This window comes from Lottia gigantea (genome assembly GCF_000327385.1).
Source record: "Lottia gigantea unplaced genomic scaffold LOTGIsca_65, whole genome shotgun sequence".
NCBI classification, from domain to species: domain Eukaryota; kingdom Metazoa; phylum Mollusca; class Gastropoda; family Lottiidae; genus Lottia; species Lottia gigantea.
The window spans coordinates 631,729-658,007 of NW_008710211.1; the positions used below are offsets into that span (position 1 = coordinate 631,729).

Below are 26,279 nucleotides of genomic sequence, written 5' to 3' on the forward strand. Positions count from 1 at the left end.
ACAGTTCGATTCATTCAAGGGGCAAACGCTACATTTCCTCAGAAAGCTTCTTGTATGACATTATGAATTGAAAGGTTTGTGATATTTCAGCTGAAATATCGAGGTAAAATTCCTCACGACACCTGAAATTCCTGTTATTTCAAAACGCATCTTAGCTAAAGTTGTAGCTCCTAGTTTCTTCACAACCACCTGCAGGCGTTGACCCCAACATGTTCCTGCTACTAATTGGATGTTTTAGCAACCACGGTAAAGTTCAAACGATCTAGTTTGTCTATAAAGATATGTTCCTCCTACCAGAAAAACATGCTTTACCCTTGAATATTATCACTATGCATGTTATAGATACCGAGGTAACATGCATGAAGCTTGAAATATCTATCCTTATCGTCTAATTGGAACCAAATGGACTGTTAGTCTGGACCAAATTATATGGGAACCCACACATGTGGCATATCTCCCAAGTATAGGTCTTACTCATTATTCTAGAAGACCCTGCTGTAAATGGATACATTAACTATTGATTAACAACTTCGTGACCCTATTTAGATGTCGGATTGTGGTTTAAAAGGGGCACCAGGTTATTGAGGGCTCCCCACTGTAGATTATATAGTAATTCGATCAGGACTATTCAAATATATCGGTTTAGAGCGGATGATGATATACTGAGAGTGCGGTTTGGAGGGGGTTTCATTATGCCAATAATCAGAGAAAGACAACTGTTATGATGTGGTCAAGCACTCTGCTGTTCGAGGAAGATCGACAGGGTTTGTCTGAGTGCTGATCAATTGTTAAGGTCGCACTGACTTATTATAATTTCAATACTGCAGGTAGTCTGTAGAAATATCACAAGGTCTGAAGCTAGTCTGTAGAAATATCACCAGGTCTGAAATCTGAATTTAGTCTGTAGAAATATCACCAGGTCTGAAAGTCTGAAGCTAGTCTGTAGAAATATCACTAGGTTTGAAAGTCAAGCTAGTCTGTAGAAATATCACCAGGTCTGAAATCTGAATTTAGTCTGTAGAAATATCACCATGTCTGAAATCTGAATTTAGTCTGTAGAAATATCACCAGGTCTGAAAGTCTGAAGCTAGTCAGTAGAGATATCACTAGATCTGAAATCTGAATTTAGTCTGTAGAAATATCACCAGGACTGAAAGTCTGAAGCTAGTCTGTAGAAATATCACCAGGTCTGAAGGTCTGAATTTAGTCTGTAGAAATATCACCAGGTCTGAAGGTCTGAATTTAGTCTGTAGAAATATCACCAGGTCTGAAGGTCTGGATTTAGTCTGTAGAAATATCACCAGGTCTGAAGGTCTGAATTTAGTCTGTAGAAATATCACCAGGTCTGAAAGTCTAAATTTAGTCTGTAGAAATATCACCAGGTCTGAAGGTCTGAAGCTAGTCTGTAGAAATATCACCAGGTCTGAAAGTCTGAATTTAGTCTATAGAAATATCACCAGGTCTGAAGGTCTGAATTTAGTCTGTAGAAATATCACCAGGTCTGAAAGTCTAAATTTAGTCTGTAGAAATATCACCAGGTCTGAAAGTCTGAATTTAGTCTATAGAAATATCACCAGGTCTGAAGGTCTGAATTTAGTCTGTAGAAATATCACCAGATGTGAAGGTCTGAATTTCGTCTATAGAAATATCACCAGGTCTGAAGCTTGTCAGATGATAACGACACATGTTAATTATGTTGAAACCTTGTGTGCTATATTATTAAGTTTGTTATACAAGCATTATTCTCTGTAGCATAGAGCTTCTACTACCCTCGGTCAGTTCATTGCTTAATATTCATATTAACTTGACCAATGAGCGTACGAGTTAGATAAATGGGCGCAACTCCCTCAAAACCGATTACCTGAACCACAGCTAGATAGCAATAACAGTTTTAAAAACGATTTTTGTGTACGCTTCGACATAAACATGCGTTGCCTCGTGACCGGAAAACATCTAGCACATGATGAGGCGCGAGTACAGTTGTCGGTTGTCTAAAAAAAATGTGAACCTTTTGTGAATTTGAGTGGGTCGTACAACTCTCACGATCCCCTTGCATAGACCCCTGGAAAGATTACCAGGTCTGAAGTTAGACTGTATAGAAAGATACACAGTTCTCAAGTTAGTCTGTAGAGAGAACAGGTCTAAAGATAGTCTATAGAATGATAACCGGGTCTCAAGTTAGTCTGTAGAAAGAACAACAGGCCTGAAGCTAGTCTGTAGAAAGAAAAACAGGTCTGAAGCTAGTCTATAGAATGATAAGTGGGTCTCAAGTTAGTCTGTAGAAAGAACAACAGGTCTGAAGCTAGTCTGTAGAAAGAAAAACAGGTCTGAAGCTAGTCTATAGAATGATAACCGGGTCTCAAGTTAGTCTGTAGAAATATCGTATGTCTGCAGTTAATCTTCAAAAAGATCCGACAGACTGAAGTTAGACATGATACATCTTATTTCGTCTGGTTGTGTCCGCCCGTTATCATGAATTAAGAATTAAAGAAATCAGACATACAGAAAAAAGACACACCTGAGCTGAGTTTTTGAGTAATATAATATACCTAAGTAGAATAAATATGTTTTTAGTTTCTATTTTCTGATTGTCCCGAGAGAGTAGATTGAAGTAAAGTATCAAACTATTTAAAATATAAACCTGCTTCAGATTAATTTCAAACATCAACAGAAAATCTCCGTATCAGTTTCGTCTACTCTCAAACGTTATATCAATGTTTGATACTGATGCATGGTTTTTTGTCCAATTGAAACTTATCATGATGCAACTCCAAATAGACATACATGTTGTTTTTACCATCTTCACAATGTCAAGCTATTATAATCTGCCTTTTAATACCCTGATTGCAATAGCCACCTATCTTGTATCACGAAAATTTGTTTTGCCTCAGGAATGCAAGGGAGTGTACGCTAGCGAATACTCTCAACCAGAAGCCTAGGCCGATTATTTTCAGCACTGATTGGCTGTATTCGGTAGAATACAATTCATGTAAATGCATTATAAACTTCAGTAATACAAGAAAAGTGTCTAACGATGTTAAGGTAGTAGACGGAGTTTATACTAGCTCGACATTGAGAAGATGGTTGTCTAGGAAGGTTTAAGAAATGCTCTCTACTCCTGCCATCTTATGATCAGTAAAATCTTGTTATTTTAACGTTTATTAATATTTTAGTGAACAATACGTTTGTAATAAGAAAATGTTTATTAGTTTAAAAGGCTGGGCTTTACTGACATTATGAGCAATTGAATTTACGTTTAATTGATGACTTATGTGTTTGTTTGTTAGTCATAAGGGGCGGGGAGACGGGGGGCGGGAGGGTTTGAAAATAAATGGCGTAACTCATAATACACAATGAGTGCAGTGGCTCAACTACCATCGGGACTACTCTGAATCATTTACAAGGGCCCCACTTCCAAAAGGGCCTTTACCTCCATAAAAAAATGCAGGAGAGCATATTATGTCAAGAAAAATATCCTCGGGGAGGGGCACCAACCCACTTAAAGGGACATTCCGCTTTTTTTGTAGGTCAACAATTTTTTTCTGCTCAAATTTGTGAAAACTATGTACAAAAATCTATAGAAATTATCCCATAACGTATCTGAAACTTTTAACTAAAAAAATCCAGCCGTTAATCTTTTACGCCAAAACTTTACGTAAAAGGCTACATAACCTTTTAAAGTTTGTTATGCTTTTTGCAAGCTGTTAGAAAAATACTGAAAGGATTTGTGTAAAATAAACGCATAATTGTAGAGAAATATGTCTCCTACCTTTTCTAAAGATTTCCGCTAAATATAACGAGCCGTTATAAAGCCAATCACCGAAACTAGGTCAAACTGCTTAATTAACAATTAGTACTCTCCGTTTTTAATTAACCCTTTTAAAACAAATTCAGTTTGATCAAGAAGATACATAGATATAAATAGCATATTTTAAAAATATTTTCAGGTATAATTTACGGTTTTTGATTATGAAAATGTTTTACAAAAAAGCGCTTGTGCTTGTGCTTGTGTTTTAATCATGAATGAAATTCTTTGATTTCAGTTCCATGACTATTCCCTGACAAACAGAATAAAAGAGGAAATGTGTGTCTGCTATTTTTGCATTAGCTTGGTCCAAGAATGAGCGACGGATTTAAAGGGATTGTGAAGAGAAGTTCTTATATTTTTATGTGTATTTGGGACACTGATAGCAGCCATTTGCAAGAGTTTCAGGAACCACAGAAGTCTATTCGAACATTGGAACGGTGCTAGTTGATGCTAACAGTGTCCCTAATACACATACAAATTTTAGAAAACCTCTTTACAATCTATAAGAATGATCTACCTAGGGCACACAGTGCGACTTTCCTATTGTATGCCCCCCGTAAAATAACAAAGGTCACTATCTATCCCTGGGTTGTGAAAGGTAGAAACCGACTAGAAGACATTCTCGAGCTCGGCATGACATGAACTTTACCTTCCTATCATATCTTAAAATATAAAAATACAAAATGTCAAACAGTGTGTTGTTTCGAACGGAAGGCGCCCAGTCGCTTCTATTGCCAAATCTTGATTAGAATATGATTCGAATGTTTTATTTGAACGTTTTTAAAGGAAAAGGATTCTGACAATTGTGAACATCTTTGTTCAATATTTGATTTAGAAAAATAGTTAAATCAATAAATGTAAACCACGTTATGAACAGTCATAGTTTTTTTTTATCCTTCGTTTGTCTACGTTTGTCTTCCAATAGAGATAATAGGGGGAGAAAGTCAACGCTGACTTTCGGAAGCGCAGGCGCAGACGGATTCGAACCCACGGCACCTCATTGCCTAGGGTACGACGATACAATTCGCTAACCACTGAGCTATCCGACTGAGCTTAACCAGTATCAATGTTAAAGGAGAACTGGTTTTAAATCGAACAAAACCACAAACCCATCCATGCGCTGGACCTGAAACTTTTAGTTAGCGAGCCACCGTAGATCTTTCACCATTCACTTAATGTTGATATACGAATACAGATTTAATAGGCATGCCTTCTTCACATTGTCAAGCTATTCGAACCTACACCTTGACTATAATAGCAACTGTTCTTGTATCACGGAAGTTTCTAAATGCAATGATTTGATTGGATTATACGGTAATGAATACAGCGAATCTGAGCTCTCGACAAGAAAGTATGTAATAAGTAAGCAATGATGTTTACAGTCTTTCTTTCGAGGGCTCTGATTGGCTGTATTCACTACCGTATAATCAAATCAAACCATTACATAGACAATCAAATTTAATCGCTGCATTCCATGATACAAAAAAGGTGGCTATTGTAGTCAAGGTATTAGTTTGAAATGCCTTGATCACCGTGAAGATGGATCACATTGTGATGGTCAATAGTCAAGAAGGTTAAAGATTCCCCTTCAGAATTGACTATTCTGATGCTGATGGAAATGCCAGAATAAAATAGAACATGTATAAGAATATGCACTTTCCCTTATCTAGATTAACTAAGATGGCCGAACATTTGATATGAAGTTGAGGTAACGTGTACATGTAAAGAGGTATAAATGCACCCAATTGCATTTACCACCAATGTGTAAGAAGCAATGCTTGTCTATATTGTATATGTACGGTTTAAATCATACTGGATTTTGGTCGTGGCTATTCGTACCGCAACGGTACAGCAATGGGCATTGAAAAAAACATATGGCCTTCCCTTCCTAACCCTAACAAAGTCACTTAATATCATTTTTGACAATCAAAATTAAAATGACTTCACGCTTTGAAAAAACAAAAATCTAGCGCGCCTATTGTGTCCTAACTTTATCCGTACCGTTGTTAGCAGCCAAAGAGAACACGCATCGTGACGGTGCACATAGCCAGTGCGTTGGATTTTCGTCTTTTCAGAATAGTACTAATTCACTGATCGCCTAAAGTTCAAGTCCGCTCCGACATAATCCGCGCGACATGTGCTTCACATAGAAATGTAAAACTATGCTTGGTTAACTCGCAGTTAAAAGTTCACACAAATTTGAGCGTTTTCACTATAAATGTATCTTTTTCGTGACACTGCGACTAAAATATTTGAAGGAATTTTTCGATTTTCGAACATTTCTAGTACTTATGAAGACTATTTACTTATATCCAGGATACAAGTCAACTCCCGAAAACGGCGAACTTGTCTATTAAAGCGTTCCCATGACACTGCGAAGAAAGTGCCTATTTAACTATGTACAATGTTGCCTAAAACATCATCATTACCGACGAGTATTTAGACTACTTTATTATACCTTTCAGATTATATACTATAGACTTCAAAACTACATTTTATTTCATTTCATTTCATAAACATAAGTTATGCAATATTCATTTAATTCAAAGTAATTTATGTATACACAATATCTATATTAAAAATATCAATAGAAAAATATAAGATTTGAAAAAATAATTTAGGCGTTAAAAAAATAAGAGGAATGCTTTCTTATGCAATCGACCATGTAAGGTTTGAATCCAATCGACTGGCGAGATATGACAAATCGAACTAACGACGTTGACAAATCTACAAAGGTTAAGTCAAAGAACCTTACCAAGTTTCACACGTAGCGTCAGCAGGGAAAACACAGGCTCCAGTACTAGTATCGTAGTTGGTACCTGATGGACATGGCATTGTAAATTTGGTGTTACCTACACATGTAAAATACTGGGTACAATCATCACAGTCGGGATGATTTCCAGTGTTCTTACCCTCACAGCTTGTGATACACAATGGATTAAGTCCAGACGGTGAAGTTGGGCTTGTTGCAGATGTGGGTCCCGTGTAGGGAGAGGTTCTACATACTGCGTTCTGGACATAGTCACATTGTCCTACTGCAGCGTTATAATACAAATTCGGCAAGCAGTCGAATGTGGAGAGAGTACCCAGGTAGCATTTGACAAATTTAGAGCAATCTCCACAATGTGCATATAAACCATACGGTTTACCACTACAAGACGTCGTGCATTCATCCCAGATATAAGTTGGACTAGTCATACTTGTAGCTGATGTCGCAGAGGTAGCGGAGGTAGCACTTGTAGCCGATGTTGCGCTTGTCGCTGAGGTCGCTGATGTTGCACTAGTAGCTGATGTTGCAGACGTAGCCGATGTTGCGCTTGTCGCTGAGGTTGCTGATGTTGCACTAGTAGCTGATGTCGGGGACGTAGCCGATGTTGCACTTGTCGCAGATGTTGCTGAGGTCGCACTAGTAGCTGATGTCGCACTCGTTGCTGATGTTGCCGATGTTGCACTTGTCGCTGATGTTGCTGAGGTTGCACTAGTAGCTGATGTTGCAGACGTTGCAGATGTTGCACTTGTCGCTGAGGTTGCTGATGTTGCACTTGTCGCTGATGTTGCTGAGGTTGCACTAGTAGCTGATGTTGCAGATGTCGCCGACGTTGCGCTTGTCGCTGATGTTGCTGATGTTGCACTTGTAGCCGATGTAGCTGAGGTCGCACTAGTAGCTGATGTCGCAGACGTAGCCGATGTTGCACTTGTTGCAGATGTTGCCGATGTCGCACTAGTAGCTGATGTTGCAGACGTTGCCGATGTTGCACTTGTCGCACTAGTAGCCGATGTTGCAGACGTAGCCGATGTTGCAGCGTAGTGTTGCACTTGTTGCAGATGTTGCTGACGTCGCACTAGTAGCTGATGTTGCAGACGTAGCCGATGTTGCACTTGTTGCAGATGTTGCTGATGTCGCACTAGTAGCTGATGTTGCAGACGTTGCAGATGTTGCACTTGTCGCTGATGTTGCTGATGTCGCACTAGTTGCTGATGTTGCACTTGTGGCTGATGTTGCACTTGTTGCTGATGTTGCACTTGTAGCAGATGTGGCCGATGTCGCAGATGTAGCAGATGTTGCTGAGGTCGCACTTGTCGCTGATGTGGCAGATGTCGCCGAGGTTGCAGATGTAGCAGATGTTGCAGAGGTCGCACTTGTCGTTGGACTTGTTGCAGATGTAGCTGAGGTTGCAGACGTTGCAGATGTTGCACTTGTGGCTGAAGTTGCAGATGTAGCCGATGTCGCAGATGTAGCAGAAGTTGCTGACGTTGCACATTGGGCATCTGCAGTATATGAGCAGATACCGGTCAGATAATCAAAGCCTTGACCAGACGGACAAGAACGCTCATATCCCTGTCCTCCTACACAAGAAACGTATCCATTACAACTTGCACAATTTGGGTAATTACCTGGCAAGGTGTAAACATCAGTGCATTTACTGACAAAAATACAGTTTTCATACGGATTAGGCGTTGGTTGTTCACTGGTTATAGAAACAGCACTTGTAGCACTTGTAGCACTCGTGGGGCCAGTGTACACTGTAGTTGATGTTCCGCAATAGGACTCATAGGCATAAGAACATTTTCTAGAGGCTGCATCAAATATTAATCCTGTAGGACAGTCAAAAATGTATCGCTGAGAATTGGTGCATTGAACAAACTTGGTGCAATCTCCACAATGTGGAAAGTCTCCACTATCACTTGATGAACACGTATCTTTACATTCAGCATATGGATTAGCAGAGGTTGCGCTTGTAGCTGATGTTGCTGAGGTTGCACTAGTAGCTGATGTTGCTGAGGTTGCACTTGTAGCTGATGTTGCTGAGGTTGCACTAGTAGCTGATGTTGCTGATGTAGCCGATGTTGCGCTTGTAGCTGAAGTTGCCGAGGTTGCGCTTGTAGCTGAAGTTGCTGAAGTTGCGCTTGTAGCTGATGTTGCACTTGTAGCTGATGTTGGTGAGGTTGCGCTTGTAGCTGATGTTGCCGAAGTTGCGCTTGTAGCCGAAGTTGCTGAAGTTGCGCTTGTAGCAGATGTAGCTGAGGTTGCACTTGTAGCCGAAGTTGCTGAGGTTGCACTTGTAGCCGATGTTGCAGAGGTTGGCGATGTTGCGCTTGTCGCTGAAGTTGCTGAGGTAGCCGATGTTGCGCTTGTAGCTGATGTTGCAGAGGTTGCGCTTGTAGCTGATGTTGCCGAGGTTGGCGATGTTGCGCTTGTAGCTGATGTTGCAGAGGTTGCAGAGGTTGCGCTTGTAGCTGATGTTGCAGAGGTTGCGCTTGTAGCTGATGTTGCCGATGTTACACTTGTCGCTGATGTTGCCGATGTTGCACTAGTAGCTGATGTTGCCGATGTTGCACTAGTAGCTGATGTGGCAGAGGTTGCACTTGTTGCAGATGTGGCTGAGGTCGCACTAGTAGCTGATGTTGCTGAGGTTGCACTAGTAGCTGATGTTGCTGATGTAGCCGATGTTGCGCTTGTAGCTGAAGTTGCCGAGGTTGCGCTTGTAGCTGATGTTGCCGAAGTTGCGCTTGTAGCTGATGTTGCTGAGGTCGCACTAGTAGCTGATGTTGCTGATGTAGCCGATGTTGCGCTTGTAGCTGAAGTTGCCGAGGTTGCGCTTGTAGCCGATGTTGCAGAGGTCGCACTGGTAGCTGATGTTGCTGAGGTAGCACTAGTAGCTGATGTTGCCGAGGTTGCGCTTGTAGCCGATGTTGCTGAGGTCGCACTAGTAGCCGAAGTTGCAGAGGTCGCACTGGTAGCTGATGTCGCTGAGGTAGCACTAGTAGCTGATGTTGCTGAGGTAGCCGATGTTGCGCTTGTAGCTGAAGTTGCTGAGGTCGCACTTGTGGCTGATGTTGCTGAGGTCGCACTTGTAGCCGAAGTTGCAGAAGTCGCACTGGTAGCTGATGTCGCTGAGGTAGCACTAGTAGCTGATGTTGCTGATGTAGCCGATGTTGCGCTTGTAGCTGAAGTTGCTGAGGTTGCACTTGTAGCCGAAGTTGCAGAGGTCGCACTAGTAGCTGATGTTGCTGAGGTAGCCGAGGTTGCACTTGTAGCTGATGTTGCGCTTGTAGCTGAAGTTGCACTTGTAGCTGATGTTGCTGAGGTCGCACTAGTAGCTGATGTTGCTGAGGTAGCCGATGTTGCGCTTGTAGCTGACGTTGCTGAGGTCGCACTTGTTGCCGAAGTTGCAGAGGTCGCACTAGTAGCTGATGTTGCTGAGGTAGCCGAGGTTGCACTTGTAGCTGATGTTGCGCTTGTAGCTGAAGTTGCACTTGTAGCTGATGTTGCTGAGGTTGCGCTTGTAGCTGATGTCGCGCTTGTAGCTGATGTTGCAGAAGTAGCTGAGGTTGCACTTGTCGCTGATGTTGCGCTTGTAGCTGATGTTGCTGAGGTCGCACTTGTAGCTGATGTTGCTGAGGTCGCACTTGTAGCCGAAGTTGCAGAGGTTGCACTAGTAGCTGATGTTGCTGAGGTAGCACTAGTAGCTGATGTTGCTGAGGTAGCCGAGGTTGCACTTGTAGCTGATGTTGCGCTTGTAGCTGAAGTTGCACTTGTAGCTGATGTTGCTGAGGTTGCGCTTGTAGCTGATGTCGCTGATGTTGCACTTGTAGCTGAGGTTGCGCTTGTAGCTGATGTCGCCGATGTTGCACTTGTAGCTGATGTAGCGCTTGTAGCTGATGTTGCGCTTGTAGCTGATGTCGCCGATGTTGCACTTGTTGCTGATGTTGCTGAGGTAGCCGATGTGGCGCTTGTAGCTGATGTTGCTGAGGTTGCGCTTGTAGCTGATGTTGCCGATGTTGCGCTTGTGGCTGATGTTGCCGAGGTTGCGCTAGTCGCTGAAGTTGCCGAGGTAGCCGATGTTGCACTTGTAGCTGATGTTGCTGAGGTTGCACTTGTAGCTGATGTTGCCGATGTTGCTGAGGTCGCACTTGTAGCTGATGTTGCTGAGGTAGCCGATGTTGCGCTTGTAGCTGAAGTTGCTGAGGTCGCACTTGTAGCTGATGTTGCTGAGGTTGCACTTGTAGCCGAAGTTGCAGAAGTCGCACTGGTAGCTGATGTCGCTGAGGTTGCACTTGTAGCCGAAGTTGCAGAAGTCGCACTGGTAGCTGATGTCGCTGAGGTAGCACTAGTAGCTGATGTTGCTGAGGTAGCCGATGTTGCGCTTGTAGCTGACGTTGCCGAAGTTGCACTTGTAGCTGATGTTGCCGATGTTGCGCTTGTAGCTGATGTAGCTGAGGTTGCACTTGTAGCTGAAGTAGCTGACGTTGCACTTGTAGCTGATGTTGCTGATGTTGCGCTAGTAGCTGATGTAGCTGAGGTTGCACTTGTAGCTGAAGTAGCTGACGTCGCACTTGTAGCTGATGTTGCCGAGGTCGCACTTGTAGCTGATGTTGCCGAAGTTGCGCTTGTAGCTGATGTTACCGATGTTGCGCTAGTAGCCGATGTTGCTGAGGTTGCACTCGTAGCTGAAGTAGCTGATGTCGCACTTGTAGCTGATGTTGCCGATGTTGCGCTTGTAGCTGACGTTGCCGAAGTTGCGCTTGTAGCTGATGTTGCCGATGTTGCGCTAGTAGCTGATGTTGCACTCGTAGCTGAAGTAGCTGACGTCGCACTTGTAGCTGATGTTGCTGATGTGGCGCTTGTAGCTGACGTTGCCGAAGTTGCGCTTGTAGCTGATGTAGCTGAGGTTGCACTTGTAGCTGAAGTAGCTGACGTTGCACTTGTAGCTGATGTTGCTGATGTTGGGCTAGTAGCTGATGTTGCCGATGTTGCGCTAGTAGCTGAGGTTGCACTTGTAGCTGAAGTAGCTGACGTCGCACTTGTAGCTGATGTTGCTGAGGTCGCACTTGTAGCTGATGTTGCCGATGTCGCACTTGTAGCTGACGTTGCCGATGTTGCACTTGTAGCTGACGTTGCCGATGTTGCGCTAGTAGCTGATGTAGCTGAGGTTGCACTCGTAGCTGAAGTAGCTGACGTCGCACTTGTAGCTGATGTTGCCGATGTGGCGCTTGTAGCCGAAGTCGCTGAAGTTGCGCTTGTAGCTGATGTTGCCGATGTTGCACTTGTAGCTGAAGTTGCTGAGGTCGCACTTGTTGCAGAAGTTGCAGAGGTCGGACTTGTAGCTGATGTTGCCGAGGTTGCACTCGTAGCTGATGTTGCCGATGTGGCGCTTGTAGCCGACGTCGCTGAGGTCGCACTTGTAGCCGAAGTCGCTGAGGTTGCGCTTGTAGCTGAAGTTGCTGAGGTCGCACTTGTAGCTGATGTTGCCGATGTTGCGCTTGTAGCAGAAGTTGCGGACGTTGCACTAGTAGCTGAGGTTGCGCTTGTAGCTGAGGTCGCACTAGTGGCTGATGTGGCGCTAGTGGCTGAGGTAGCTGCGGAATTTGACAGCGAAACCTGATTCAGTAATATTAATATCACTGTAGCCCATAACAAGGGCAACTTGTTTAGTCCAAACATGATGTATCTGAATGAATGCGAATAAAAGGCATTCACATTTTATTTATAAGATTCTTTTGACCTGGGGCTTTCGTTTTCTTGATTGTTGTATATACCAGATTGCTGGTTGATAAAAACGAACATTACTCCCATTGTAATATACTGTTCAGAGTACTATACAGAGTACCGCAACATTTTGCAACGTTTCCCTAGGGTAAGACGATAATTGAATTATTTATTACAACGTTATCTGCACCTATGACTATTATTTTCAATATTTCCAGAATGCCTGTGGGTTGACATGATAAAACTGATAATGGCATAATGAGAAGGAGGAGTGCACTATTGTGTTATGAGATGTTGGTGTAATCAAAGAAGTTTATCCCAACAATCATCAATACATAACATTATATTGTCAATTAGCGATGGAAAATTGATAAAGATTTTAACAAATTGCACTATTTCACTTATCAAAATTCCGATTCGAATATTGGGCTACTGCCACTAACTCTTCAGTTGCACGTTTACATTGCGCTCCTTGTTTCTCCATGAATTTCTATTCAATTGTCTGATTGTCTTTCAACCTCTTAGGATGACCAAAAATTGAAATTGAAATGAGGCATTTTCTTTCACAATGTAAAACGATAAAAGAAAAACTGAAAGCACAAGTCTGCCCAGTCCCCCCGCCCCTCTTTGTAGAAACACCACTGTACTAAGGTAGTAGAAGATATAGTGAAGTGGTCTATTTTCAGGTACTAATGGAGTTTATTATGATAACAAACTCTACGTCTCTAGATCACTCTACTGAATTTAATCTCTTGAATTAACTCAGTACTAATAATTAAAACCATTAGACGATACATACCTACCAGTTCCACTCAAATAGGCTCAAAAACAGAAAGATATACCTCATTGTAAAAATATGAATATCAACATTAAAATGCCACTTATTTATAATGTTTATTTCAAGAGTGGCCTCTCTTGGGGCCATGAAAGAAAGACAGGCAGGCCAGGCTTCAGATAGGACTGAGTAAAGGAATGGCCCCTGAAAAGAAACTTAGACTGATGTCTCTTCTGTTGGATTGTTTTCATTTAATTGCAGGTAGGGTTAATAATAAATTAATTATTTTTTTAATGAATTGTTAGAAATAAAAAAAATTGTGTTAAATTGCAGGTTGAGTTAGTCATTTCATTAAAGAAAAATCGCATTTGCGATAAGTGACAGCCTCAAACACTTAGTTTTGTAAATTAATGCTATCAGTGTTCCCGATACACATAAATTTTTTAGAAAACCTCTTTACAATCCCTTTAATATTGAAGAGAGGGAACGATGACAAACTGCTGCAATCTGCTGTTTATTTGGAGAGGCTGGCTTCAAACCGGGTGTACACTAATTGTTGAAGTTATCTGAACCAAAATTACCTGGAGGGTGTCGACATTTTTAGTTCTATTTTTACACAATTACAGACTCCATTTACAGGTTTTTACAAGTAAAATACAGCAAATTTCGTTTCAAATTCAATAAACAACAGCTTAATATATCGGGTATATTAATAACAATTTAAAGCTACTAGTTGCCATTGTCTGGTTTCAAAATTTTAAGATGTTTTCTTACTTTAAATAAATTAGAGACGCGTAACTTGCCTGTCAGTCTACATGGAGGGTGTGTATTATTAGTTATTTGTTCTAAAGGGGAGAGTTTCGCCAACTTTTTTACCAATCGTACCCCAGTCGCAGAAATGGATTTTCGTAGCTAAGCCAATCAGTAATAGTGTTCAAGTCCAGAATTGTCCGGATTTGGAGGTTAAAAAGGCGACTCGCCTTTTCTTGAGACTCTGTATGTAGACATATATAGAAATAGAAAGTGAAATTCCTAGTTTGGTATATTTTGAAGGAATTATACGATTTTCGTAAATTTCTCCTTCTGAAGACTATTTACATATATTCGAGCCAAAATCAACCCCCGAAATGGCGAATCTATCCCTTTAATTAGCTTCCAATACAAGATCGTCGGTTGCTTTGAATTGAAATAGATCGTTCTGGCTGCTAAAGTTTATGTTTGTGTTTAGAGTGCAGCTTTGTCACTCCTGACAAATTATTATACAAAAATGTTTTTTTACAGAGGACAATTTTTACCATATTTCTTATGAATGAAAAAAAGAAAATTAAGTTTTAGCCACTTCTATGTTGCATCTGAATAATGTCCTCGATGGGGGAGTTCAAATTTAAACTATAAAAACCTCATACATGTATTTGCAGGGATAGAGTCTGTTGACCCTTGTTCGGGATTGATAAGCGAATTATCCTAAATTAAATACATGTCTCGTCTAATGGTTAATCATTGGCATTCCCTTTTATGGAGTCACTGCTACAGTTTCTGCCCCCTCCCCCGGGCTGTCAAGGACACCCTGAACTAATTGCTCACAAAACTTTGATATTGTTTATCAATATATAGTCTTTAATCTTCATTTCATATCTACAACATTTCCCCGGGGGTAAGGAATTTTATACACCCACAATCATTACGCATCTTGTAACACTTGTAATCATGACAGCCCCAGGGTGACTACTCCATTAAAGTCGGGCTAAGATGTAGAAAGCTAGTATAGAAGTAGGTACGGTACACAAATTTGATATTATATAAAGCTAGAACTAAGTTCGCCATTGATTTTTGATTTGGGTCTTAAATATATGTAGATAGACTTCATTAGTATTAAAATCGCATAATTCCTTCAAAAATAACTCAAACTAAGCTAGAACCAATTTAAAGGATCAGGTTCCACAGTTTCGTGGGTAGATTTAGGTCTTAAATATAATTTCTATAGATAGTTTTCATAAGTACTAGAAACATCAAAAATATCCCAAACTACGCTTTTCACTTTCTAATTCTATATATGTCTTTCGTAAATATGACAGAGTTTCAAAAAAGACGAGTCGTCATTTTAACTTTAAAGCGCTCTTTTATTAGCTTATATTTTTAATATAGCCGCTTCAGCTAGGATCTAACGACAGCCCACTTGATCGTTTGTCTAAATCTTTCAACCTTAACTGATAAAAACCCTATAGAGAGAGGGTAGAAATTTGATTGGTTAAAGCAGACGTCAACGTATTAGGGCAAAAGGTTAGTTTGACGAACGTTCAAGAGAGCTGTCGTTAGACCTTTACTGCGGCTATTTTAAAATAAAAGCTTATAAAACGGAACGAAAGATGGGTCCAATTTTAATCAGACTGTCTGATAATGAAAAGATTGAAGATGCTGCACTAATATAATAAAAAAAGTATGTATAACTAAGTTGATTTAAGAAGCCAATCTTTGTTGTTTGTCTTCCGCTTTCAATGTTATTAATATCAAAAGAAGTTAAAATCGGCACATTTTTGAGAGGAAATCTGGTAATTCTATTCAAAGTGAACCCCCATTGTGAGCCGAGTAGATTGGCGATTTTAGAAGAATAAAACAGTTTTTGTTGAGGTTATTCAATCCAGCTGTACTAACAGTTCAGATATCTGAGGTTTTTCTAAGATCGACATTTCCAGCCCAAGAACATATTTCTTACGCTCAAATAGCCCAAGAATTCCTGCAACAATTCCCATCACTCTTCAGATATGTTTTGTGTATCTGTTTCGTGGTGGAGGTTGTTGATTTGAACCACATATCTATGATTGGAGGTGAGCAACGAGAAAATTTGTCAGATTCATAATGTGCTAACAGAAGGTGTTTACTTGAGTTGGTCAATTCACCGTGAACAGACTGGGAACACTTTATCTAATGTCCGGTGAGTGGCAGGCTCGTCGCTAGACAAAGGTATAAGGCTACGGGATTGGTGTGTGGTACTGTGGAAAGTTTGTGTTTGATACGGTGGTATAGGTCGGACAGGGAACTGTTACCGTATTTTTAGTATCTCTCTTTTCCTTTGGAAAAGTCAATATAACTTCGCTTTCCTAGGTGCATCCTTCGGTATGTTAAACTTGATTAGAACAACAGAATCTCTGCCAACACAAATGGCACAGTATGTTCATCACAATTTCCACAAGCTGTTACGGACTTCGTTTCATACCTTGACTGCAATAGCCGCAATTCTGGTATCACAGAAGTTGGAAAATCTAGCGATTTGATTGGATTTTATGCTAGCGATTACAGTCTATCCGAGCTCCCACAGAAAGTCTTTTTACTATGAGTCTTTCTGTCGAAGGTTCTGATTGGCTGTATTCGCTGACTTACAATCCAATCAAATCGCTGCATTCCCTGAGAATATTGGCTATGGCAATCACGATATAAAACAAAGTTTGTGATAGTTTGACATTGTGAATATGGTGGGTCGTCACAGAACGTCCACCTTGTCTAATTTTATACCGACATTTAGGCCAGAAAATGCGATGCTCGGACATAATCACATATTGTCAACAGGTGCTTGGTAACATTATCTAAATAAAAATTAGCCAAAGAGTTACATCCCCTTGTCGTCTGGTCCAGTTTATGATAGGTTTCCTTGGTAACTAAATACAACCATATTAGTTGCACGTGAGGAATATTTGGGAGTTTATTTACAGGTATGTGAGGTATTAACAATGGTTGTGTTTAGTATTATCACGTGGAGCGAAATTGATATACGGTGCCTGGTCGACACCTTCACGATGAGCAAATATGTCTGTGATCGGAAACGTCTACTCGGATATAGGTTTCCGAAAGACTAGACGGATTTCAAATGTGGATGAAACAAATTTTTGGGGGTGTGAAAGGTCCAGGTGATTGCTCCAGAGATGTGAAGGCTGAAAAAGGTTGGCAACCACTGATTTAATAGATCATAAACTATTAGGTTGGAGAATTACATAGCAAAATTCGACAGGTTAAGCTCATATCCGATTCACTGTCAGCAAATCCTCTATATTTGATTCGATCCAATCAAACAGTGTTTTGAGGGTAGATGGTGGGAGTCAGTTGTCCTCTGCTATTTAAGGATGTGGGATTATAGATGTTCTATAACTCACGCCACACTATCCAGGGCCGAGTTTCACCGACCCGACCAGATCTAACGAAGAATCAACAACCAAACCAGCAACACAGAATCATCCAATTTGAACCAATCCAACTACCAACTACTACGACTACCGCTGGAAGCAAACGTTAACTTGTCATCTACCAACCAACATAGATGTTCTACTGTATCTTCCATACATCGTCCGACACCATGAATACTTCGTTTATATCCACCTTTACTACACGGAAATCTTGACATTATCCCCCGGATACACAAACAATCTGTTATTTCCGATATTCTTGTATGTGATTCGTGATTTCTTTCCTTTTTATAACATCCGTAACTCGAAGCCTTAAGCATAGTCATCTGTAGAATGAACGAAAAATCGCCCCTTTCTTCGTGTTATTTGATTTGAAGACGAACATTCGTCCGAACATATGGGACAGAAAGACATTTGTATTCTGGCCCTCCAGAAAATAGCGAATGTTTGCCCTACTCTGATTCGGTATTGGTCAGGGGTTCTTAATCTAACAAATCGTTCGTTCAATGGTAATTTCTAATCACACCCGATATCACTTAGCGATTATATCTATCAATATCGTTAACATTTCAAAGTGTCTAATTAGCATGTTTCTCTACTATATTTATTGTATCTCCAGCCATAGTAAACAAACTTAATGATTTGTAGTTTCTGTGAATTGTTCCATCTGTATGAGAGTATAAACGTTAGTGTAGAAACACCTCCTGCAAGGTTATGAGAGTTTGATTGCAACTTTATTACTTTAATTGATTCTTAACTTTAACAGCTTGACATTAACTTTATTACAGACGGAAATCTTACACTTAGTGCCTACTCGTACTTGTCAAAACTGAAATTATTCAGTTGCAGTTAATTGTTTGATTTTGTTTCACTTGATTTTTCACCGAGTAACCTTACGATTGTTTCGTGTCGAAAGTGTAATTTTCAGTAGTAAGATCATACGAATCTTAAAGGGACAGGTTGGCGATATTTTGATTAATCATACTTTAGTCTCAGAAACGGTAATTTTTAGCCAAACCAATCAGTAATATAGTTCAAAACTCGCCGTCGAAATATGAGCCTTCAAATCCACGTGTCCAGAATTATCTGCGTTTGAATGTTAAAATGACGACTCGTCATTTTATGATACTCTGTGATATATGGAAAATAAATATAGTAAAATAGTGAATTTGGGGTATTTTTAAAGGAATAATGCAATTTCGTACTTTTCTAATACTTCTGATAACTATGTACATATATTCAAGTCTCAAATCATCTCCCTACAATGCCGCACCTGTCCCTTCAGTCACTGAGAATGAGTTACTACTGCTTTTTGGAACCTTAAAAAATAACTTCATCAGGCCTGTAGCTACATGGGGAGGAATCCCGAAAAAAATTTATCCCCATGAAAAAATTCCTACCACCGACCAATTCCATTGCAACTAACCACCATGCAGTATTGACCTTACGACTCAAATCAATTCCCGAAAATTCCCTTTAAACATATTAATGGTACATCACCCTCAAGACCCTAAAGATAGAAAGTGTAGCAATCTGAACTAAAACATACAGTAGTGTTTTGATTAGACGTTAACAAGGTTAACTGTACATGAAGCCGCGATGAAGTTTGGTATTATTTTGTTTATAAACATTGGGTATGACCTCTACACCCAATCAGTTCAGTTAATCATCACCATCCTTATTATACACTAGATATATTATAACAAACTTCTTATATCAATATCATCATAAAGATCAGTGCTTCTCAACCTCAGTGAGACCAGTTTTTCCCGACAGAGTTCTGCCAATATATTCCTCCCAAAAATAAAGCAGTTATTTTGAAACGTATTTGACTAAGAAATGTATTCAACGATTAACCACAAATGGATACATAATCATACTCCAAATGTCGAGATAGGTTAATGTGACCCTTTGGCTGAATGTTCGTTCACGATTTTCTGTATGTCAGGGGTGAATGATACCAATTTCAGACTTTCACTTGAACAAATGAAATATTGTGTAGGCGTATCTTATCGTGTCTGACTGTATAATTACCCAGTAGACTGGTAGAGATATAAATGGTGATATGATATAGATAATGATATAATAACATTAGTGCAATTTGATCTCTCTAAGTTTTTTTTGCCCGCCATATTCCAAGGTTTAGAAACGTGGCTGTAGAGATTTCGTGCTATTTGCAAACAAGACAAAAGTAGGTTATTGTCAATGAGCCGTTCGGTGACGTGGTATCACAATTTTAAAGGTAGTGTTTTGACTTGAATGTAGGGGTGTTGTATTATTGATTCTTTACCTAAGTGTATTAAAATATGACCCATTAGATCACTGTAACCTGGGGAAATTAGTAGATAAACCAAAGAAGAACGATAAGGGAACTATTTTAATAGAAACCAGATGAGGTTTGAGAGTGTAGACTGCTTATAATATTTATATAAGTTCAATTGGTTATCATACCAATATTATTACTTATTACCCATCTACCGTTGGTCTCTTAACCATGATTCATTAGGCGGTAGGGTTTGAAAGCCTTATCCTGATTGCGGTACATTGGTCAGGGTTTGAGTCAAAGGACAAATCACCAAAGTAATTTTCTCTTCACCATACTTGATTGGTCGTATAGTAATACATGTAATAAGATCACTGTGAAGGTTCCTTCAACCTGGTTTCCTGCTTCAAATGCAGGTAAAGGGAAACAGGTCAAACCCTCAAACATCTGCCGATACTTCTCTTTTGAGGAGTCCACAACTATACAACTTTTATTTTGCCAGTCTTTGGACGAGATTTTGATTAACGGAATTGTCCGGAGGTTTATTCCTCGTTTACTACAAATTGTCGGTGAGGGCGCCTTAAAGCTTAGTCGACCTGTCCAGGTATTTTGTACGAAGTACGATGACTGGGTTGTTTAAGATATGAATGGGTTACCTTGTTTAATTGATAAGATGACCTGATGTATATTAACAGATATGATCAGATAGACTTGATTGTTAATTGGTTACCTCACCACCTTAAGGCTTATTCTCACCGAATTGTTGCTGGAGGTCAAGTTCAAGGTCGTCCAGTTCAAGGATTGACCAATGGACACCAGTTGGTGTCATGATTCGGACACGTGTTTCAGATATGAATTCATGTGCTTAAAATCTATCGACAAGTCATTATTCAATATATTGCCTTCTAAAACCAAATAACAAGCTCTGAGATTTCAAGGATTGGGCTATGTTCTCTTTTTGTTTGCTACAACCTTTTATATAAACTAGTTGTATAAACATAAGAAATGATACTAAAAGGCTATAAATATCTCTGATACACAAAGAATAGTTGAGGATCCCATGTAGTTGCATGTATATAATATGTGCTTTCTCCCAGGTCCGCGTTTCAGTATCATATTTTGCTAATTTCATGACATATCATGCTGAACACGTAAACCTGCAGTTGTGCCAAGACCAGTTTGTAAGTTTGACACACAATTCGACATTGGATTTACTGATGGAGGGGTGGATATTGGCGTTGGAATTATATTTGAGGGATATTGATATAAGAAAATGATGGAATGCAATTAGAGGTATGATTGTTTCTCTATGAGGCGTTCACTTGTAACAGTGCTACGGTATACTTCAAGGGGATTACACTACACCTTCTCTATTTATCATCAATATAAACGATATTTATTGAAATTTCTATGAAACAGATTAAATCAATATTCCCTGCTTATTTTTAACAGATTTCAGTTCATCTTGACCTTCGTTAATTTCCTGTCGATACTATTAATACCTGCAGTTCTTAAAGATATTTTTCTGTATATATTTTTATTCATTTTATAGACGGCTAATAACGGTTCAAGATGCTGCCCGGCATCACGTTTTCTAATAAAGAAGATCTCTTTGGGAGAATATAGAGTGTCTGTCCAATTGTCTTCTTTCATATGCCCCGAAATTGTTATGAATGATGAATGAAGCATCATATTATCAATTGGAAGAGCTTTTGTGGAAACATCAGTAGTGAAACGTTTGTTAGAGAATACAAGCTTACCACCTGCCTAGAATGATAATTTTTTACACAAAAGCTATCCACCATTAAAACAATTTGTAATCACTACGAAATTCGATGTACATGTATTACAGAAGTAGTTCATGTTACCAACGTGTATTAAAGGGGGGGGGGGGGGGCATTGCTGCCAATATAGCGGTAGTTGCATTCTCCGCCTTCCTAGACTAGAATATGTTTCCAGGGGGGTTAAGCTCCCCCCCACTGCAACTAGTACCATTTAAAATCAAAAAGGGGAGCCGAGAAAGGGAGATTACACACTGATAATTTTTTTAAGATGCCCATCTTTAAATCTAAAGATTAAGTCAATAACTTAAATAATAACAGATATAACGGAACATAAATTAATGGTATACTACATTGTAAAAGGTGTTCCGCTATTTAAAGTGAACTCTACCGTTAGGGAGTCACTTGCACAAGTCCGATAGCAAACAAGTTCCGTGAGGGAAAGTTGAAAAGAACTTTGAAGATGTCACTTAGGATTATCATAAAAACTATAAGTTGATGGTGATGTTTTGAAGGTACCCATCTTTAAAGAGACACGTTCCCCATCCGCTTGACCTTGGAGTAATGACTGACTGGAGGAACATAGTTTCCTATAGGCGATTTTTTTCCAGTCAGTCATTACTCCAAGGTTTGACCAATCGTACATAATATATTAAACTGGAATATTTCAGCTAAGCGTCAGAAAGTAAAAAATGACGGCTATGCCATATTTGGTAAAGACATAAAAAGAAGGAAAGTGCAATTTCTAGTTTGTAGAATAATTGAAGGAATTATGTGATTTTCTTATGTGCAGTTTTAGTCTGTTGCTAGAGGGAGGCCCCTGGAAAAAATAGTTTGACCATTTCCATTACTGCAACTAAACGCCATACACCATTGCTCCTCTGGATATATTACTTGCCCCTCAGGATATATTACTTACCCCTTCGAACAATCAAGTCTGGCTACGGGCCTGATTCAAGACCAAAATCAACCCCCGAATATGACGAACCTGCCTCTTTAAGATTAGATAAAGTCTATGGAATGTTCTATCATGATCTATCAAAACAAGTATAAGATGATGATGATGAATTTCCGTCGATTGATGTTCTATCACCAATCTTACATATTTCATTTCACTTTATTATGTTTCTCTTTCTTAAACAATGCCAACTTATTCTTCCTTAAATATTTCTGATCGGACTATTTGATGTGCCGACTTCAACTGAGGCCCTTTTCATGCTTGAAGTATTGATGCCACTCTGCCACTTTGTGTATCAAATCGGCAACAGTTTAGGAGAGTCCTTGAAGATACTATTCTTCGTCAAAGTTCAGAGTTCCACCCGCTTACCCTGGTATATATATTCGAAATTGAAAGATTTATTGAAAGATTTTTATGGTCGGTATCACGATTGCATTGACAAAACAAATGTTTCATATTTTCAGATTCGCCCAACAAAGCTTACTGCATGATATTCGTGTCAGCAATTATTTCCTATTAAATGCATGTGCCATTTGTCAAACCCCTAAAAAGAAGATGATTATCATTATTATTATTAGGTTCAAGGATTGATGAGATTTCATCAGGCATACCCTGTCTCATTATTACATCAAGTGCCTTTCCTTACAGGTGGTTTTGCTGCGTTTTTTGGTAAACCGGAAGTACGGATGATTCAAATACTCGCATCTGAGTTGGAATGTTTATTAGGTCGATTATTTCGTGTTAAAATAATAATATATCCCGAGCTCATTAGCGAATACCCCAGTTTAATGTGACATTGTTAATCACTTATTATAATAAATTCTCGTCTGCACATGGCCTACATATAATCAGGTAATTAAAGGTACAGGATACTACCGGAAGTGCAACAACACCAGTTCATTAGTTCCCAAAGTTTCTCTGCTATTTTTTCTCTTTTTTTTGTATTAATTTACGGAGCATGTGTCAGATTATGTGATAAAAACATTGATTGGTGGCTCAGTCATCTAGTGCACTTACTTATTAGGTCATTTCCCTTTAATGGCCAAAAGCCCTACCGGAAGTTCTACAACACAAAACTTTTATCTGTTTTTTAATAACTTTTAAGAAGTGCTTAAAGAAGTATCGAAATGTCTGCTATTATACGATGTGGGTCCCAGGGAACAGGCATCAGAGCTCTTATGACAAATCTTAAGCTGGTAAACCAAAATGTGTAAGTAGGCTAATACAACCACAAAAGCACTCTCCTTCATTGCATCGCCAATCCGATTACATACAGAAAAGAAGGCAAATCTCCATTACCTTGGGCCTGTGTAATGTTTCCTCTGTACGGGAAACACGTGTTACTGCCAAAAGTTCTAACTATCCTTACTGCTAAATGAAATCCAAAATAACAGTTTGGCAATACAGGTGGCAGCGAATAATTCATTATATTAATTTAGAATTCGTGTGTAGAAAATAATCTTTAAAATTAGAGTCGTGGATCGTGAACTAACAGAAAGTGTTGAGAAACCTGCTGCACACCATTCTTTTTATCAATCTAATCACGATGATCTATGTTAGATGTAATGTGTAATTCATGCTGGTATCCGTGTCTCAAACTGTTTACACTTCCTTTAATTAGACATTGGAGGATGGTAGATTACTACAGACCATAACCTATTTATTACCTAACTCAGCCATAGTTACTTATGTCTATCGGACATTTTATATTTCGAATCCCCCTCAAGGTAAACCAAATTCTGTGCTCTGCATGTGCTTCCGAGAGACGATCCGAAATTTCATCACCTGCCTCGTAACCTAACCTTAAATACTCAATGTGATTTTTCTTGTAATATAAACAATAGTAATTATGACCAGGGTTTCTCCTAGGAGGGGCAAGTAATATATCGAGAAGGGGAATGGTGTATGGAGTTTAGTTTCAGTAATGGATTTGGTCGGATGTCAGAATTTTTTCAGAGGGTGGGGGGGGGGGGGGGGGGTTGTTTGTGGAGGCAATCCAGTTGCTATCTCTGTAAAAGTACACATGGACTGCAATGCTAAACTAAACCATGATTCGAACAGTGTTACATTTAACATTATAAGTCTAGAGCAAAACTAAACCAAGGCTTGTACAGTGTTAGATTTTATATCTTAGGTCTAGAGCATAACCCAACCAACCCTCGAACAGTGTTAGATTTGAATCAGGCTTATCAACTTTGATGATAATAAATCTCTATTTGAATGTTCTATCATTAATTATATGAACTATAATCATGGGTTTTATCAGATTGAAGATAGTTGTTCTATTTCTAGAGACGTTTATTTCATTTAAAATACTTTAAACCACCGATCTAATTTCAATATCAGGCCTAGAATAATGATGAAGTTATAGTTGTAGAACTAGTGGTTGGCTGGGTATCAAGTTTTATACCTCGTAATTTAAATAAGAAGAGTTTTATTTGATAGTGAGATGATAGCATCACTCAACAATTACATGTTATTTTACAAAATATCTCAATAATGATACCAGGACGTTTTTCATTATCAACAATCTTTTTCATTATTATTACTAAAGTGTTTCTTAATTTTTAACACAGTTTTTTTTATTATTGCTAACGCAGATTTTCATTATCAACTATTCCACTTTTTTTTTCAAATTTTTCATTTTTCATTATATGTGTTTGTTTATTATATGTAAACTGACTAACAACTTTACTGTCGTATTGCTCTCACAGCCCACTTTTACATGCAGTTTGTTAATATTCTAATTGAATTTTTCCATCTTATGGTTTAAATCACAAAAGTTGCATAAAGTATAAATTTATTATCATTATTAACACTTTAAGAAACGACAGTTTTATGGATATAAACTTCTATTTATTACTGTTTGTTAATTCTAAATGTCTTATAATAATATTATTATTAACACAGTTTTTCATTATTATAAATACAGTTTTTTATTATTTTTATTAACACTGTTTTTCATTAGCAACACTGAGAACTATTCTAAGACGAAAGACCAGATATTTCAGTCAAATAACATCATTGAATAAAGCACAGCATGAAAGCATATTTTTTCATTATTATAAACACAGTTTTTCATCATTTTTATTAACACATTTTTTCATTAACAACAATGAGCACACTAATTCATCATTTCAGGACGAAAGTCGGGGAATATTATGATAATAACAAAGTAAATGCATATTATATTCCATCAAAAGCACAACATGAAACCAAATTCATTTTTCATAAATATAATCATAATTTTTCATTATTATGAACACTGTTTTTCAATATTAGCTACACTTTATTCAATGTTATATTTAGTTGTCTTATTATTAACTTTCTCAGCAGTCCGCGGCCAACGTTAATACTTAATAATGTAGAGATTCCAATCGAATTCTTCTAAAAGCACAGAATGAAATCATTTTATTCATAATTATAATCATTATTATGAACATAATTTTTCATATTTATTTTTCATTATTAGCTATACACTATTTAATGTTATTTTTAGTCGTTATATTTCTCAATAGTTCGTGGTTTACTTTAACACATTAATATGTAGAGATTCTAATGGAATTCTTCTTTTGTTTAAAATCACAACAGACGCATTAGGTATATAGCCTACACGTATTTATGATGAATTTTATTATTTTGAGAGCAGTAGATATATAGTTCTAATTTTAATCCAATATAAAAGAGAATGACAATAGATATTATGTTTGCTATTTGATTTGAAGATGTTTCACTCGCTAAGGCCTAAAGTTATGCATCTGACTGTATAAGATTCAAAAACCATTATTGAATATATAAGGAAATAAAAAATAACTATTGATTTCTCTTGACACAACTTAATCCTGTGATCTAGAGAAGAATTCCGACATTTCCAGGAATTTAAAAGAAACGTGTAAATCATGATAGTTGATGAAGATATCATTGAGTAGACTATGAGGTCAAGATCTCGTAGATCTGATTGTAAAACAGGTGCTTGAAACTGGCTCGATATAGATACATTCCTTGTAACTATCAGACCAATCAGACAG

General features: G+C 38.7%; 1 protein-coding gene across 1 annotated transcript; it reads right to left on the minus strand.

Annotated features, from left to right (window-relative positions):
- Positions 1–6,559: 6,559 nt before the first annotated feature.
- LOTGIDRAFT_129428 (hypothetical protein) lies at positions 6,560–8,462 on the minus strand (the record flags this gene model as incomplete). Its single annotated transcript, XM_009064791.1, has 2 exons — positions 6,560–6,959; positions 8,332–8,462. Coding segments are annotated over 2 exons (531 nt in total), but the record flags the coding sequence as incomplete, so codon positions are not given.
- Between the last annotated feature and the right edge of the window lie 17,817 nt (positions 8,463–26,279).